General features: G+C 46.8%; 3 protein-coding genes across 4 annotated transcripts in view; all 3 read left to right on the top strand.

The window, feature by feature from the left end:
* Positions 1–18,650, top strand: part of LOC138846929 (olfactory receptor 1f45-like) — a 62,735-nt gene that overhangs the window by 18,785 nt on the left and 25,300 nt on the right. The gene's annotated exons all lie outside the window — the stretch shown is intronic.
* On the top strand, positions 4,185–5,233 carry LOC100344957 (olfactory receptor 1f45-like). Its single transcript, XM_051836266.3, has one exon. The coding sequence runs from the start codon at positions 4,185–4,187 to the stop codon at positions 5,124–5,126; it is 942 nt and encodes a 313-aa protein (XP_051692226.3). The 3' UTR covers positions 5,127–5,233.
* Positions 13,212–14,263, top strand: LOC100345209 (olfactory receptor 1f45). Its single transcript, XM_089321389.1, is given in 2 exon segments — positions 13,212–13,719; positions 13,721–14,263. Coding segments are annotated over 2 exon segments (969 nt in total). The 5' UTR covers positions 13,212–13,293.

The following is an 18,650-nucleotide window of genomic DNA, read 5'->3' as shown; positions in this document are numbered from 1 at the left end:
GTTGCTGCCAATGGCAGTGAATGAAGGAGAGCTCTCTTCGAGTTGATTCTGCCTCTACCCCACAGCTCTGGCCCCTGTTGTACTTCTGATCCAGCTCTCTGCTGACATGCCTGGGAAACCAGCGGAGAAAAGTCCAAGTACTTGGGCCCCTGCACCTATAAGGGAGACCTGGAAGAAGCTCCTGCCTCACAGCTTCAGCCTGGCCCTGCCTAGGCTGTGCAGCCTTTTGGGGGAGTGAACCAGTGGATGAAAGATCTCTCTCTTTCCTTCTCTTTCTGTATCTCTGCCTTTCAAATAAATAAATAAATCTTTTTTTAAAAAGATAAATTTATGGTGAATGGAATTCAAATGTAAGTTAAATAAACTTTGTACCCAAATAGTGAACAAAGAATTTTGAAATCCATAGATTGTTGTTCATAATACGCATTTCTGTCAACTTTTGAAATTCCCTAGTATTTGTGTTTATATATTTCAGTTATCTTTTTCCTTTTCCCTGTGTTGTACATACATACAGCATGTGTACTTACTGGTTAGCTTTCTGGTTGGACTCAGAAGTTCCAGTCTGTCGTGACAGGATCATGACCAGAGCAGAGACCTGGTTGTGGACCTGCATGCGGTAACTGGTGGGACTATGAGTTGTGTCCCCATTGCGTGAAGGATGGCTGCATCATGGTAGGCCAGAGAATCTCTTCTACCGAAGAGCAATTTGGGTAGAGGGGTGTGTGTGGCTATTGTGCAGTGGGGTGGTGAATACGGTGGTCATTTCTCAGGGTTCCCGACTTATGCATCCCCCTTCCAAAGCTTAGAGAATCACCTACCTCATAATTCTTGGGGGAATAGTGTCCCTATAGAACCAGAAACCCTGAGTAGCTGATTTCCCAGCCCCTCTTGCAGCTGAGATGTGGGCGGGTGACTGCCCTTGATACCCCTGAACTCAGTCTTGGACACAACAGGAGATCAGGTAGAACTTTATCTAGCAGTGACAGCCGTTGTCACCAGATGAATTCCCATGGAAGTAGTGCTTCTAGTGGCATCCCTTGTCCAGGGAGAGCAGCATCCAAGCCATGAACTGCAACACTGAGAGGCAGCAGCAGCATGTGAATGCTGATCAGACCAGGGTGGTGGCTCAGTGTGGGCCACTGGAGCTGCTGTGTGGTCCTCCGAGCCTTGTTCTCCAGCCGTCCAGTGTTTCAGAGGTGTCCTCTGTGGTTTGAGTATGTCCCTCAAAATGTGTATGCTGGAAACCTAACGCCCAATGCAACACTGCTGATAGGTGAGCCCGATCAGGTTGTTAGGTTCTGAGGGCTCTGCTGTAAAGAATGGATTGAGGCCAGCATTTGGGGTTGGGTTAGTTCTCACAGGAGCGAGTTCCTGTTAGCAAGGATGAGATCCTGCTGGTCTGCTCTCTGTCCTGCCCTGAGATTCCCTGCACCATTCTGCGATGCAGCACGCACATCCTCACCAGACGCATCCCTTGATCTTGGGACTTTGGGTCTTCAGAACAGTGAGTGAGTCAGTGAACCTCTTTTCTCTATGAAGCTAGTCTGTAGTATTCTGGCATAGCAGAAGAAAATGGACGAGACGCTGTCTATTATGACCTTCATGAAACCCTTTTCTGCTTCCCTGAGGAAGACTTGATGCTAGTGTTTTCAGCTCAGAACCATGAGTGAGCCACAATGGAGCAGCTCATCAGAAAATGATAGGACCCTGAGGTGCACAGCTGTCAGTCCTTACCCTAGTTCTCCACTTGTTTCTGTTTATGGTTTTTTGTTTTTGTCTGCAGGTGTTTGCTTTTTCCTCCCCAAGTTAACCAGGAGAAATCTGTAAGCTACTGGATTTACATGTTACAGTTTAAGTCATGACTGTTGAAGAACAAGACAGTGGGGCTGGCGCCACGGCTCAATAGGCTAATCCTCCGCCTGCGGCGCCGGCACACCGGGTTCTAGTTCCGGTCAGGGCGCCGGATTGTGTCCTGGTTGCCCCTCTTCCAGGCCAGCTCTCTGCTATGGCCCGGGAGTGCAGTGCAGGATAGCCTAAGCCCAGTCCTTGGGCCCTGCACAAGCATGGGAGACCAGGAGAAGCACCTGGCTCCTGGCTTCGGATCAGTGTGGTGCGCCGGCTGCAGCAGCCATTGGAGGGTGAACCAATGGAAAAGGAAGATCTTTGTCTCTCTCTCTCTCACTGTCCACTCTGCCTGTCAAAAACAAACAAACAACAAACAAAAAACAAGACAGTGTAAGAATGACAGTTTCTCAGGACAGGTTCAAGGTTCCCTAACCATTCATGATGCCTCTTTGAGCAGGCATGATGGAGTTTAAATTGTGGTTCTGAAGGGTCTGTGGATTAGGGGGCCATTCTAAGAAGAGGATGATCCCATAGTGAGCTGGAAAGACATACCCAAAGAATTCAATTCTGGGAGCATGGGTTTCCTCAATCATGTAGGCTCTGTACTCCCTGGTACATCTCTCCTGATTACTAAAATGCTGTGCTCTGTAGCCTTAATGCTACCCTGGCATCCCTGTCAGCACATACTTCCCTTATTCTGTGCAGTAACTGACCGGATCTAAGATAACCATGAAATAGCGCCAACTACTGTGAAAATAATGTGAAGATTGACTTTGAAAGCCTATAAACGTAGGATGAGATGAACAGGATGAGGTTTTAGGGAGTTTTCCGTGGGACTTGCCACTGTCCATATTGCTTTGTCTCCAAGTTCCTAGCCAAGGGTTAGATCACATCCTTTGCCGTCATTGCTGAGTCCACGGGGATTGGGAAATAGATGGGACAATTACCTTGAACTTGTCTGTAATGAGACTCTCAGGGAGTCTGGTCTCAGGGGTCATGGAAGCCATGTAAACACCTGCCTGTGACTCCCCACACATCCTTTCTGCACGGAGGGGGAAGGCTGTGACCATCTCCTCTTCCCTAGCTCAGAACCTGCCTGTATGTCTAAGACTTCTCACTGCTTAGAGTAAGAGTGGTATTGGCCAATTCCTGCAGGGTGGAGAACACTTGACAGCAGCATTGCTAATGTCTGTCAGGTACTAGCATAACAGTGGGGATTCATATTTAAGATTGATATTATTTGATTCATATTTAAGATTGATATTATTTGAAATGCAGAATTAGAGAGGGATAGAGTGACGGAAAGAGAGAGATAGGTGTTTTTTGTTTTTTTTTTTGACACAGTGGACAGTGAGAGAGAAAGGTCTTCCTTTTGCTGTTGGTTCACCCTCCAATGGCCGCTGTGGCCGGCGAATCACGCTGATCCAAAGCCAGGAGCCAGGTGCTTCTCCTGTTCTCCAATGCTTGTGCAGGGCCAAAGGACTTGGGCCATCCTCCACTGCACTCCCGGGCCACAGCAGAGAGCTGGACTGGAAGAGGGGCAACCGGGACAGAATCTGGCACCCCGACCGGGACTAGAACCCAGTGTGCTGGCGCCGCAGGCGGAGGATTAGCCTAGTGAGCCACGGCGCTGGCTGAGAGGTGTTTTATCTGCTTGTTCACTTCAAAAATGTCCACAACAGCCATGTCTTGGTGAGGCTGAAACCAGTAGCCACTTGATCACAGTGTTCCATGTGGGTGCAGAGACCCAAGCAGTTGGGCCATCCTCTGCTGCTTTCCCAGGGAGAAAGCATTAGCAGGGATCTAGATGGGACTTGAACCCACACCTATATGGGATGCTGGTGTTGGAGGTGAAGCCTTAAAGTTTTACGTGTGATGCAGGCCCCTGGTTGAAGGTTTTTAGGAACCTTGATGCTAAATCTTCCCCATCCAGGCAGCAGTAGTAAGATTCCTGAAATCATTTTCTGAAGGGTGATACAAACATAGTGATAATCAGCTGTTTCTGTTCCCTCTATGAACTGTTAAGGTCTTAGAGAAAGTTCATTGAGAGAAAGCCTGAGAAAGCCTGAAACAAAGACAGAGAAGGGCTGTGTATGAGCCTACCTGTGAGTTTTATGTTAATGTTTAGAAAATCAAAAGGTTGAATCCAGTGGGACCAGCATCATGTGGGACTGAGGGTTAGATGTTGTGGGTGTGGGCACCAGGGGTGGATTCTGCTTATCAGCTCTAACACAGGAGTTTCTTTAGCATGTCCATAGCTGGGTCTTGACTTCTGCATCCAGTCCCTCAGCTTTCCCATTTCTGTCCTCTTTATTTTCTCTGCATCTGGGCTCAGACCCATGGGAGGGGCCAATGAGTCGAGCGTCTCCGAGTTCCTCCTCCTGGGACTCTCACGGCAGCCCCAGCAGCAGCGGCTGCTGTTTGCGCTCTTCCTGAGCATGTACCTGGCCACGGTCCTGGGGAACCTGCTCATCGTCCTGGCCATCGGCACAGACGCCCGCCTGCACACCCCCATGTACTTCTTCCTCAGCAACCTGTCCTTCGTGGACGTCTGCTTCTCCTCCACCACCGTCCCCAAGATGCTGGCCAATCACGCCCTCGGGAGTCAGGCCATCTCCTACTCTGGCTGTCTCACGCAGATGTACTTTGTTTTCCTGTTTGTAGATATGGACAATTTCCTCCTGGCCGTGATGGCCTATGACCGCTTTGTCACCGTGTGCCACCCCTTACATTACACAACAAAGATGACTCGTCAGCTCTGTGTCCTGATGGTCACTGGGTCCTGGGTCTTTGCCAACGTGAGTGTCCTGTTGCACACCCTGCTGATGGCGCGACTGTCATTCTGTGGGGACAACGCCATCCCCCACTTCTTCTGTGATGTGGCTGCTCTCCTGAAGCTATCCTGCTCAGACACACGGCTCAATGAGATGTTGGTTCTTTTTGAAGCAGGACTGATCATGATCGCCCCCTTTGTTTGCATCCTGGTGTCGTATGTCTTTATTGCTGCTGCTGTGCTGAGAGTGCCCTCCATTCGGGGCAGGTGGAAAGCCTTCTCCACCTGTGGCTCCCACTTGGCTGTGGTGTTTCTCTTCTATGGCACCATCATATCCTTGTATTTCAACCCTTCGTCCTCACACTCGGCTGAGAAAGACATAGCATCTGCAGTGATGTTCACGGTGGTCACTCCCATGCTGAACCCTTTCATCTACAGCCTGAGGAACAAAGACATAAAAGCTGCTCTTGGGAAAGTGGTGGCCATGAGATTTCTGTCTACTCGGTAATGATCCAGGCTAACTAAATCGTATAGGTAACTGTTTTCCAAGAAAATTCTGTTTGTGTTTTCTGCTGTGGGAAATGTGGTACTTGCCTTTTGTAAGAGAAGCATGTAGTATACATCTTGGGAGAACAAAACTCTTGATATAGATTATTTTGGAAAAAAGATGGAAAGAGACTGTTTCATCAGATGACTTGACTCTTCCAATTGTCAGTGCCCTCCATTGAAACCCACCCCACACTACACCTGGGTAACATGGGTGTTGAATAATTTGTGTTTCAGAGGCCAGTGCCGTGGGTCAATAGGCTAATCCTCCGCCTTGTGGCGCTGGCACACCGGGTTCTAGTCCCAGTCGGGGCGCCGGATTCTGTCCCGGTTGCCCATCTTCCAGGCCAGCTCTCTGCTATGGCCTGGGAGTGCAGTGGAGGGTGGCCCAAGTGCTTGGGCCCTGCACAAGCATGGGAGACCAGGAGAAGCACCTGGCTCCTGCCGTCGGATCAGCACGGTGCGCCGGCTGCAGCGCACTGGCTGTGGCTGCCATTGGAGGGTGAACCAACGGCAAAAGGAAGAGCTTTCTGTCTCTCTCTCTCACTGTCCACTCTGTCAAAAAAATAAATAAATAAAAAATAAAAATAATTTGCGTTTCTTACTCAATTAGACAAGACAGAACATGTACCATCATGGAATAGTGAGGCATCTCAATAGGAAGTTGCCACGGAGAAATTAGGGGCCTGGGATTGTGTGAAGTGATGTTGGTGAGGAATGAGGCACTGGGCTTTTTGTTCAGGATCAGAAGCTGTTACAGAGGAGGGAGCATTCTGACTGCACCATTTACTGTATTTTATCCAGAATGAAGCAAGAGTTGACTAAGGCCAAGGTGTAACTGACAAAGTTGCAGCAGTTGCTCATCTCAGTCCCCTTAGGGGGGCAGTGGATGATTCCTGTGGCTAGGACAGTATTCAGGTGTTTGTGCTCAGACAGGATTGCAGAGTGGCCGTGTTGTCCTGCTCCATGACGGGCACGGAGTGGCCTTATTTGATGGTGAAGTTCTGTGAACATCTCCGTGTGAATCTGGTTGGTTTGGGAGTTCCTGGCCAGCTCCTGAGTGTCGTGATCATCGCTATTTTTCAGTTTGCAGAGCTTGTCCTGAGTGTGTTTGAAGTGAGATCAGACTTGTTGGGCTATGAGAGGGGTTGATGCAGAACTCCAGGAAGCCCTGCCTTGGCCGCTTTTTTGAGCCAGTCACTTTTATCTTTTTTTTTTTTTTTGGACAGGCAGAGTGGACAGTGAGAGAGACAGATAGAGAGAAAGGTCTTCCTTTACCATTGGTTTACTCTCCAATGGCTGCTGTGGCCAGCGCACCGCGCTGATCTGAAGCCAGGATCCAGGTGCTTCTTCCTGGTCTCCCATGCAGGTGCAAGGCTCAAGCACTTGGGCCATCCTCCACTGCACTCCCTGGCCACAGCACAGAGCTGGACTGGAAGAGGGGTAACCGGGACAGAATCTGCGCCCCGACCGGGACTAGAACCCAGTGTGCCGGTGCCGCAGACAGAGGATTAGCCTCTTGAGCCATGGCGCTTTTATCTTCTTTGAGCTTTTGTATCACTGAGTGTTACGTGAGGAGTATGCATAAGTTAATAAGAAATATCCCTCACATGATCCTCATCTTCATGAGGTGCTTATCCCCTGCAGACTCATTGTCACCCTCATCCCCTCCACAAGGTAGCCCCTCTCTGAGCCTAGTGGGTGCAGATACAGTGTAAAGGCCGACCCCTCCTCATTCCAGAATGAACAGCCTGACACATGCATGGGCAGCCGCCCTCAGTAGTTGACCTTGTAAGTGAACTGTGTCCTAGTGCTTTTCATCTGTTGTCCCTGCCTTGCCCCACCCTGATCTGTGGACTTCTGGGCCCACTCGCCGCTTCCAGGCCTCTGACCAGCAAGGGGCTTCTCAGCCATCCTCCGTTGAGTGCTCAGTGTTTAGGGATGAATTACGGATGTCATTTCTCTCTTCACAGGGTGTTTGTTTATGGAAGGTTTGATCTGGCCCTACACCTGTAGCATCTCTCATCTCTCAACTCTGTAGTAACCCTTGGTAAAACATTGTGTTGTGGGTTCCCTGTAGCACTAGGCTGCCCAGCCTGGATGGCAGTGGGGCCGTTTTGCCCTGGCACCGGTTCTCAGATGTGGCTGAAGGAAATATTTAAATATCTACTAGAATCCCTCTGTCTGGGCATGTCATTCAACTACATCTTTTCCACTGTTTGTTCTTTGTATCTCAGCACAATCAGTTATTTCTGTTCAGATAGTAATTTTCAAATAACTGCTTATCTAAATTACTGCTTGGCTTCCGCACTTTTATTATATAGCCCTTTATTTATTTCCATCAAGTCTTGTTGAATGTTCTCACTCATAATTGTTTCTGCATGAAAACAGAGTAAATTTATTATTTAACAGTCTGATTTCAAATTTATTTTGATTTGAAAATGATTGCAGGAAATGTATTGACAAATATGTGAAGCTTATAATTTTCTCCTTGTGTTTGGATTTTAGCATTTTTACTGTGATGTGTCTGGTTTTGGGTCTCTTTGTGTTTGTTCTACTTGAAGTTCATTGAGCATGCTGGGTGTGTAGGTTATGTTTCAAAAAATTTGGGAAGTCTTTAGTCATTATTTCTTCAGATTTTTTTCCCTCTCCCTGTCTCTTCTCCGGCCACTACTCCCATTTTGTGTCATTTGATACACCTGATGGTGGCCACATTTCTTTGACACTAGATCTTTTTTCCTTGTTCTTTTTTTCTTCAGTTTGCATATCTCTGTCCACTAACCTCACATTTACTGATTTGTTCTTCTAAAGGTTCAAGTCTTTTGAGTCCCTGTAATGAATTTTTAAATTTCAGATACTGTATTTTCCAACTCCAGAATTTCCATTTGGCTGTTTACCCTCTCGCATTATTTAATTCTTTATTTTATGATGCAGCATTGTCATGACACTTTACTTCTTTATGCTGTTCCTTATATCTGTGGACATTTTTACAATGTATACTTTAAAATATTTTTTATTAAAATTGAAATCTATTCACTCATGTAGTTTTTTTTAAGATTTATTTTATTTACATGAAAGAGTTACAGAGAGAGAGAGAGACAGACAGACAGACACACACACACACACACACACACAGAGACAGATCTTCTATCTGCTGGCTCCCTCCCTAAACCTCCCTAAATACTGCAATGGCCAAGCCTGTGCCAGGCCAAATCCAAGAGCCTGGGACTTCATCTGGTTTTCCCATGTGGGTTGCAGGGGCCTAAGTATAGGAGCTGTCTTCTGCTGCTTCCCCAGGTGCATTAGCAGAGAGCTGGATCGGAAGTGGAGCAGCCAGGAGTTGGACTAGCACCCATATGGGATGCTTGGGTCACAGGCTGTAGCTCTATCTACTACACCACAATGCAAGTCACCAGGGAGTGGGTTAGCAGAACTCCTCATAATGTCACACTGGAAAAGGCTCTCTTTTACTCTGATTTTTATTCTTACAAGAACATATCAAAAAGCAGCCTTTAAAATACACCGCTGTAGGTATCCTGATCATTTCCTTAAATATAGGCATTCTAGGAGCTGTCCCTGTTTTGCTCTGTGTTAAAGCCCAGGTCTACTGCGCCAGCAGTAATGTGGGCGCTGGTTTGAGCCTTGGCTGCTCCACTTCCTATCCAGCTTTGCTATGGCCTTTCTGCCTCTTCCTCTCAAATAAATAAATAAATCTTTAAACAATAAAAAGTAGACATTCTGGATTATATTAGACACTTTGCATATTAAATATTTTTCAGTTGCCTAACTGAAAGTTTTTATGAAATTATGTTCTCCAAGAAACGTGATTCCCTTCTCACTAAATCCTTATCAAGCCTGGTTACTTAATATTTATTTACTTACAGGGTAGGTACACATAGAGAGACAGGGGATGCTCTTACCTGCTGGTTCACGTCGGTTGGGGATGGGCTAGGTGAAATGTGTGAGCAGGGAACAAAACCTGGAACTGCCATGTGGTGGCAGTAACCTAAGTTCTTGAGCCATCACCTGTGTCTCCCAGGCTGCCTATTAATAGGAGTTGGGAGCCAGAGTGAGAAATTGAACCCAGTTACTCTAGTGTGGGTTGAGGGTAAGTCTACCTCCAGGCTGAGGGCCTGCCCCAGCTGTGGTTATTTGAATTCTTTTGAACTTGTGAATTTATTAAATAAAACAATAGTGAGTTTGTAACTAAAATATTTTTACTGGGGAAATTTCAGAATACACAAGGACAGTTTATATTAGTAACCCTAAATGTGCCCATCACCTAGTTGTAGTAATTATCAATTAATTGCCAATATTGTTCCACCTGTACCCCTAGTCGCTCTTCCCACTGCTGGTTTATTTTAAATACCTGGAATCATTTCCTCCATACAGAGTTCTCTGTGTATCTTTAAAAGATAAGGACTCTTTGTAAATTGTTAAATCAACAACAGGAGTCACTGTGCACTTGCTCCCCATGAAGGACCTCTGTCCTTAATGTGTTGTACTATGAGAATTAACTAGTAAAACTAGTCTTCAGACAGTACTTTATACTTCGGGTGTTTTCATGGGTACAAACTGTTGAAATCTTTACTTAATATAGAGTTGATCTTCTGTATATAAAGATAATTAAAAATGAATCTTAATGAAGAATGGATGGGAGAGGGAGTAGGAGGTGGGATGATTTGGGGGTGGGAGGGCAGGTATGGGGGAAGAACTGCTACAATCCAAAAAGTTGTATTTAGGAAATTTTTATTCATTAAATAAAAGCTTTCTAAAGAGATAAGGACTCTTGGGGTGGCTGTTTGGCACAGCATTTAAGCTGCCACTTGGGACGCCTGCATTGCATATCTGAGTGCGTGGTTCAGGTCCCAGCAGCTGTGCTTGCAGTCCCGCCTCCTGACATTGCACATCCTGAGGCAGCAGTGATGGCTCAAGTAGTTGGGTCCCTGCCATCCATGTGGGAGACCCAGACTGCGTTCCTGGCTCCTGAATGTGGCTCAGACCACGCTGTTAAAGGCATTTGGGGGAGTGAACTACCAGGTGGAGATCTCTCTCTGATTGTTTTTCTCAATCTCTCAGTCTAATAATAAAATAAACGTGTTAAAAATACATATATGGGGGGCTGGCGCTGTGGTGTAGCGGGTAAAGCCGCCATCTGCAGTGCCAGCATCCCATATGGGTGCCAGTTCAAGTCCCGGCAGCTTCATTTCTGATCCAGCTCTCTTTGCTATGGCCTGGGAAAGTAGTAGAAGATGGTCCAAATCCTTGTCCCCATGCACCCGCATGGGAGACCCGGGAGAAGCTGCTGGCTTTGGATCAGCACAGCTCTGGTTGTTTTCGCCAATTGGGGAGTGAACCATTGAATGGAAGACCTCTCTCTCTTTCCCTTTCTCTGCCTCTCTGTCTCTCTCTGTGTAACTCTGACTCTCACATAGATAAATAAATCCTAAAATAAAAAATACATATATCAGGGCCGGCACTGTGGCATAGCCAGTAAGGCCGCTGCCTTCAGTGCCGGCATCCTGTATGGGCCATTTCAACTCTTGGCTGCTCCACTTCTTGTCCAGTTCTCTGCTATAGCCTGGGAAAGCAGTAGAAGATAGTCAATGTCCTTGGGTTTCTGAATCCACGTGGGAGACCTGGAAGAAGCTCTTGGCTCCTGACTTCTGATTGACACAGCTCTGGCTGTTGGAGCCAGCTGGGGAGTGAGTCAGTGGAAGGAAGACCTCTCTCTCTCTGTCTCTCTTTTTTTCTCTGCCTCTCCTTCTCTCTCTGTGTAACTCTGACTTTCAAATAAATAAATAAATCTTTAAAAAAATAAATCTTTAAAAAATACATATATAGGGGCTGGCACTGTGGTATAGCAGGTTAAAGCCTTGGCCTGAGGCGCTGGCATCCCATATAGGCGCTGGTAATAGTCTCGGCTGCTCCTCTTCTGATCCAGCTCTCTGTTATGGCCTGGGATAGTGGTAGAAGATGGCCCAGGTCCTTGGGCCCCTGCACCCACGTGGGAGACCACAAAGAAGCTCCTGGCTCCTGGCTTCGGATCGGTGCAGCTCGGCCCTTGCGACCATCTGTGGAGTGAACTAGCGGATGGGAGAACTCTCTCTCTGTCTCTACCTCTCTCTGTAACTCTTTCAAATAAATAAAATAAATATTTAAAAAATACATATATGAAAATTTAACCAAAGTTGGCCTGAATCATCTACATGATTTTGTTTTCTAATTCTCTAGTTACCATTTCCCAAGTCACCCAACACATACAGATGTGATATTTACAGTTGTATATTTCATGGTATGGATGTGTTATATGTGACTGACTTGGATAACTCCAGCCTGAGCAGATTCAGTTCCCTATGAGTGTAAATGGTGCTGCAGCAGACAGCAGGCTCCCACCGCTTTGTCCGCCGCCATCAACATTTCCACAGGCGACCGGGTGAGCCGCTGCAGCAGCAGGGACAGGAATCTTCATCCACTGGTTCTGCCCGATAATCCTAGCCCTTTCAGTCATGGGTCCTGTAACTGGCTTGTTGACAGAAGATCCCAAAACACTTCTCCCACAGAGTCAGCCACTCCCCAGAGTTAAGAAGGTCCTGTGTTCACTCGATTCCTGTGTTTACCTGTGTTTGTCCTTTCAATCCCTTCTTGGCTTAAATTCAAATTGTTCAGTAATAAAAGTCAGCGTCTAGGCTTACTCGTGTTGTATGTATCCCTGATAGATACCTGGCATTGTCGCCAGTGACTTGTATGGCTTGAGAAAAGGATGCTCAGAAGATGGTCCTTGGGCCTCTGCACTCTCATGGGAAACCTGGAAAAGCTCCTGGTTTCGGATAGGCTCAGTTCCAGCCGATGTGGTCATTGATAGTGAACCATTGGATGGAAGCCTCTCTCAGTCTCTCACCCTCTCTGTAACTCTGCCTTTAAAATAAATTAAATCTTTTAGAAAATTGTGGTTCTGAAGGGTCTGTGGATTAGGGGGCCATTCTAAGAAGAGGATGATCCCATAGTGAGCTGGAAAGACATACCCAAAGAATTCAATTCTGGGAGCATGGGTTTCCTCAATCATGTAGGCTCTGTACTCCCTGGTACATCTCTCCTGATTACTAAAATGCTGTGCTCTGTAGCCTTAATGCTACCCTGGCATCCCTGTCAGCACATACTTCCCTTATTCTGTGCAGTAACTGACTGGATCTAAGATAACCATGAAATAGCGCCAACTACTGTGAAAATAATGTAAAGATTGACTTTGAAAGCCTATAAACGTAGGATGAGATGAACAGGATGAGGTTTTAGGGAGTTTTCCGTGGGACTTGCCACTGTCCATATTGCTTTGTCTCCAAGTTCCTAGCCAAGGGTTAGATCACATCCTTTGCCGTCATTGCTGAGTCCACGGGGATTGGGAAATAGATGGGACAATTACCTTGAACTTGTCTGTAATGAGACTCTCAGGGAGTCTGGTCTCAGGGGTCATGGAAGCCATGTAAACACCTGCCTGTGACTCCCCACACATCCTTTCTGCACGGAGGGGGAAGGCTGTGACCATCTCCTCTTCCCTAGCTCAGAACCTGCCTGTATGTCTAAGACTTCTCACTGCTTAGAGTAAGAGTGGTATTGGCCAATTCCTGCAGGGTGGAGAACACTTGACAGCAGCATTGCTAATGTCTGTCAGGTACTAGCATAACAGTGGGGATGTCATTACTAATGACTGAAGGTATTTGAGGAACCCCTTTTGTTAAATCATTCCCATCCAGGAAACATTAGTCTTAGTTCTGAATCTTTTAGCTGAAGCTTATTATAAACACAGTGATAATCAGCTGTTTCTGTTTCTTCTATGAACTGCTAAGGTCATAGAGAAAGTTCATGAAGAGAAAGCCTGAAACAAAGACAGAGAAGGGCTGTGTATTTGCTTACCTGTTGGTTTAATGTTAATGTTTAGAAAATCAAAAGGTTGAATCCAGTGGGACTGAGGGTTGGAAGTTGTGGGTGTCGGGACCAGGGGTAGATTCTGACTACTATCTCTAACACAGGGTTCATTAGCATGTCCATAGCTGGGTCTTGACTTCTGCATCCAGTCCCTCAGCTTTCCCATCTCTGTCCTCTTTATTTTCTCTGCATCTGGGCTCAGACCCATGGGAGGGGCCAATGAGTCGAGCGTCTCCGAGTTCCTCCTCCTGGGACTCTCGCGGCAGCCCCAGCAGCAGCGGCTGCTGTTTGCGCTCTTCCTGAGCATGTACCTGGCCACGGTCCTGGGGAACCTGCTCATCGTCCTGGCCATCAGCACAGACTCCCGCCTGCACACCCCCATGTACTTCTTCCTCAGCAACCTGTCCTTCGTGGACGTCTGCTTCTCCTCCACCACCGTCCCCAAGATGCTGGCCAATCACGCCCTCGGGAGTCAGGCCATCTCCTACTCTGGCTGTCTCACACAGATGTACTTTGTCTGTGTTTTTGCTGACATGGACAATTTCCTTCTGGCCGTGATGGCCTATGACCGCTTTGTCGCCGTGTGCCACCCGTTACATTACACAACAAAGATGACTCGTCAGCTCTGTGTCCACAAAGATGACTCGTCAGCTCTGTGTCCTGATGGTCACTGGGTCCTGGGTCATTGCCAACCTGAATTCTCTGTTGCACACCCTGCTGATGGCACAACTGTCATTCTGTGGGGACAACGCCATCCCCCACTTCTTCTGTGATGTGACTCCTCTCCTGAAGCTCTCCTGCTCAGACACACGGCTCAATGAGATGTTGGTTCTTTTTGAAGCAGGACTGATCATGATCGCCCCCTTTGTTTGCATCCTGGTGTCGTATGTCTTTATTGCTGCTGCTGTGCTGAGAGTGCCCTCCATTCGGGGCAGGTGGAAAGCCTTCTCCACCTGTGGCTCCCACTTGGCTGTGGTGTTTCTCTTCTATGGCACCATCATATCCTTGTATTTCAACCCTTCGTCCTCACACTCGGCTGAGAAAGACATAGCATCTGCAGTGATGTTCACGGTGGTCACTCCCATGCTGAACCCTTTCATCTACAGCCTGAGGAACAAAGACATAAAAGCTGCTCTTGGGAAAGTGATGGCCATGGGATTCATTTCTCCTCAGTGACATAGGATAAGGAAATCCTGGTGGTAACTACTGTGAAACTACACATTTGGCTGTTGTAAGGTAGATTGCTGTGTTGGGAGAACAAGAATCTGGAAACAGATTCCTCAGTACTCTTCAGTCCCTCTTTGACTTCAATATTCTTTAGTGTCCTGTGGTCAAAATGTACTAAAAACACAGCTGCATGAAGTGGACATGAATAGATTGGGTTAGTGCTCATAACAACAAGAGATAACACTTATCCTCATGGAAACCTGAGGTGTCTCAATAGGAGGGTGCTGCAGAGACTTGTAAGACCTGGATTGTGTGAGGTGATGTTGGTGAGGAATGAGGCACTGGTCTTTTTGTTCAGGATCAGAAGCTGTTACAGAGGAGGGAGCATTCTGACAGCACCATTTACTGTATTTTATCCAGAATGAAGCAAGAGTTGACTAAGGCCAAGGTGTAACTGACAAAGCAGCAGCAGTCGCTCATCTCAGTCCCCTTAGGGGGGCAGTGGATGATTCCTGTGGCTAGGACAGTATTCAGGTGTTTGTGCTCAGACAGGATTGCAGAGTGGCCGTGTTGTCCTGCTCCATGACGGGCACGGAGTGGCCTTATTTGATGGTGAAGTTCTGTGAACATCTCCGTGTGAATCTGGTTGGTTTGGGAGTTCCTGGCCAGCTCCTGAGTGTTGTGATCATCGCTGTTTTTTAGTTTGCAGAGCTTGTCCTGAGTGTCTTTGAAGTGAGATTAGACTGTTGTTGGGGCTAAGGAAGGGGTGTACACAGAACTCCAGGAAGCCCTGACTTGGCTACTTTTTTGAACTAATAATTTTTGATTTATTTTTAAAAGATTTATTTAGGTATTTGAAAGTTAGAGTGACAGAAGGAGAGAGAGAGGTCTTCCATCCACTGGTTCACTCCCCACATGGCCTCAGCTGCTCCAGGGACCAGGAGCTCCATTCTGCTCTCCCACTTGGTGGCAGGGGCCTTCTTTCACTGTTTTCTCAGTGGCATCAACTGGAAACTGATCAGAAGAGGAGCAGCCAAAAATCCAAAAGTGATGACATTGCATACTTGGCTCAACCAACTGTGCAACAGTGCTGGCTCAGAGGGTTGACACTAGCTTATATTTTTAAAATTTTTCTTTATTTGAAAGGTACAGTTAGAGACACACAGAGAGAAAGAGATCTTCCATCTGCTGCTTTACTCCCCAAAGGCTGCAACAGATAGGGCTCGGCCAGCCTAAAGCCAGGAGCCAGGAGCTTCTTCTGGTTCTCCAACATGGGTGCAGGGGCCCAAGGACTTGGGCCATCTTCCACTGCCTTCCAAGGAACATTCGCAGGGAGCTGGATCAGAAGTGGAGCAGCTGGCACTTGAACCAGTGCCTATATGGGATATCTGCGTCACAGGTGTCAGCTTTACCCACTGTCCCACAATGCAGACCCAGACGCTAGCATATTAATATTTTTCAGTTGCTTTCCAGAAAGTTTTTATAATTTTTTTTGGTCAAGGAATGTGATCTCTTTCTTATCACATCACTGGCAGCCCTGATTACTTAAAAATTCTCTTTCTTTAAGGGGCAGAGAGACACACAGAGCTCCTATCAGCTCGTTCACTCACCAAATGACCACTGTGGGGAAATTAGACACACAAGGCAATTCAAAGATGGCACCCAAAGGAAGTAAGGTGGGTGGAACACAAAGTTGTTTACCACCAAAGCTAATTGGCCACACAACATCAGGGGAAGTGACAACAACCGATAATGAATGTATAGACATATGGCTAGTCCTATAAAAATCTCCCCGTAAAATGTTCTTTTAAGTGATTGGTTGGTCCTGATGCCCTGCCCCAATGACTCTGTAGTTTTGTGCTTTAAAAGGCTCTGTTATGCGCGAAATAAATGAGTTCTTGCTAGACTTGGCTCCCCACTGTGTCTGATTGTCTCCGGGATCATGAGGCTGGGAAACCAGCGAGCAGTGTGCTTACCTTTCCTCGGGCCCAGTCCATCCTAGTACGGGTGGACTAAGACCCTGCAGACCACTCAGTCAGGGTGGACTAGGTCAAAGCTGTGAGCTGTGAACAAACTTAGATCTGTCTTGTGGATGGCAGGGACCCCAGCACTTGAGCCGTCACCTGCTGCCTCTCAGGGTGCATATTAACAGGAAGATGGAGCCAGGATCTAGAGCCAGAAATCAAACCCAGGTCCTCTAATGTGGAACAAGGGTCACTTAATTTCTGTGCTAAGTGCCTGGTCCAGCTGGGGTTATTGTAATTTCTGAGAAGTGTGCCAGCTTATTAAGTAAACAGAATGTTGCTTCCACTAAAATTACAAAAGTGATTTTTTAAAATACTCTTTTCTTAAAAAAAAAAAAGATTATTTATTTGAAAGGCAGAGTTACAGAGAGGCAGAGAGCAGGAGGACTTCCATCCACTGGTTCACTCTCCAGATGGCCACAATGGCTAGAGTTGTGCTGATCCGAAGCCAGGAGCCAGATGTTTCTTCTGGATCTCCCACATGGGTGCAGGGGCCCCAAGGACTTTAACCATCTTCTACTGCTTTCCCAGGCCATAGCAGAACAGCCAGAACTTGAACCAGTGCCCATATGGGATGCTGGCACTGCAGGCAGCAGCTTTACCTGCTATGCCATAGCACCGGCCCCCAAAAGTGATATTTTCAAAAATTCTCATTGGGAGGCAGGCGTTGTGATTTGGCAAGAAAGACTGTGACTTGAGATGCGTGCATCCAGTATTGGAATGGGAAATTTCAGACCCACATAAGAACAGACAGCAAATATTAGTGAACCCACATGAGCATCACCTAGATGCGGTAATTATCTGTTCATTATCCATTGATCATCCTGTTCCACCTGTACCCCTAGTCTCTTTCCCCTTCCTGGTTTCTTTTAAATGCCAGATATCATTTCATGCCTATATGGTTCTTTGTGTGTCTTTAAAAGGTAAGGACTCTTGGGAGTGAGAATTTGGCACAATGGTTAAATCGCCACTTGTGATGCCTGTAGCCCATATTAGAGTGCCTAGTTCAAGCCAGTTCCTGACACTGAGCACCCTAAGAGGCAGAGGGAGATGGCTCAAGTAGATGACTTCTACCACTCATTTGGGAGACCTGAATTGAGCTCCTGGATCTGGCTTTACCTGGCTCTGACTGATTCAGGCATTTGGGGAGAGACATAGGAGATGGAGATTTCTGACTATCTTTCTATATATCTCTGCTTTTTAAATTATAAATTAATTTAAAAATTGAGAGTAGATATATGAAAGTTATTTTAACCAAGTTGACCTCAAGGAATTTGTATAATTTTGCATCCTGATTTTTGACTTTCCATTTTCCATGTAACCAGTACATTCAATGTGATATTTACAGTTGTATGACATTTCATGGTATGGATGTGTTATATGTGACTAACTTGGATAATTCCATCCTGAGCAGATTCAGTTCCCTATGAGTGTAAATGGTGCTGCAGCAGACAAAAGGCTCATACCACTTTGTCTACTGGCATCAACATTTGTTGAGGTGGATTTCTTCCTGAGAGGAGGAGCGTGGTGGGGGCAAGAGGTGTGGAGTCACCACACAGACCCCGGGAGTCGGGTGAAAGCAGGCCTGAGGCAAGCAGCCTGCAGACTCGTTTATTTCAGTTGCTACAGCTGCTTATATAGCCAAGGCAGCCAATCCGATCAAGGGGCAGTCTATGCTCTAACCAATCACAGCCTGTTACCAGGCAGTTTCCAAAGCCATCCAATCACAGCCTGTTGTCAGTCAGGCTCTGTTGTCATGTGGTTTCCAAAGCCATCCAATCACGGCCTGTTGCCAGGCAATTTTTGTTGTCAATGGCCATCTTGGCATGACGTTCTCACCTTCTCATTCCCCCACAAACATTCTCATAAGCTACTGGGTGAGCCGCTGCAACAGCAGGGACTTCCTTTGTCCACTCTCCCTGCCCAATGACACTGGCCTTTTCTATATTGAGTCCTGCATCCCCTGCTTATTGACAAAAGATCTCAAAGCTCATTCGTCCCACGGAGTCAGGCATGCCCCAGGGTTAAGAAGGTCCTGTGTTCACTCGAGGATGGTGCATGTCCTTTCAGTCCCTTCTTGACTTAAGTTGTAATGGGTCAGCAATAAAAGTCATCACCTGGGCTTACTTGTAGCATGGCCTTGCCAGATGTATACCTGGCGTTGTCTCCAGTGAGTTGTGTGACTTCAGAAAAGGATTCATGTCTTCGGTGTTAGATGGTCTTTCTTTTTAAGCATCTGTTTATTTAGTGTGAAAGTGAGAGATGGTGAGAGAGAGAGAGAGAAAAAGAGAAAGAGAAAGAGAGGGAGAAAGAGAAAGATCCTCCATCCTTCATTCACTCCCTGGATGGCCTCTAGGGCCAGCACTGAGCTG

The sequence above is a fragment of the Oryctolagus cuniculus genome, chromosome 19 (genome assembly GCF_051225735.1).
Source record: "Oryctolagus cuniculus isolate XC-2025 breed Fujian yellow rabbit chromosome 19, ASM5122573v1, whole genome shotgun sequence".
Lineage (NCBI taxonomy): Eukaryota > Metazoa > Chordata > Mammalia > Lagomorpha > Leporidae > Oryctolagus > Oryctolagus cuniculus.
The sequence above is the reverse complement of the archived record's forward strand: the minus strand, read 5'-3'. Positions and strand labels throughout refer to the sequence as shown.

Excerpts from the sequence above, each read along its gene's own strand:
- LOC100344957 (XM_051836266.3), top strand. The coding sequence starts at position 4,185 with ATGGGAGGGGCCAATGAGTCGAGCGTCTCCGAGTTCCTCCTCCTGGGA.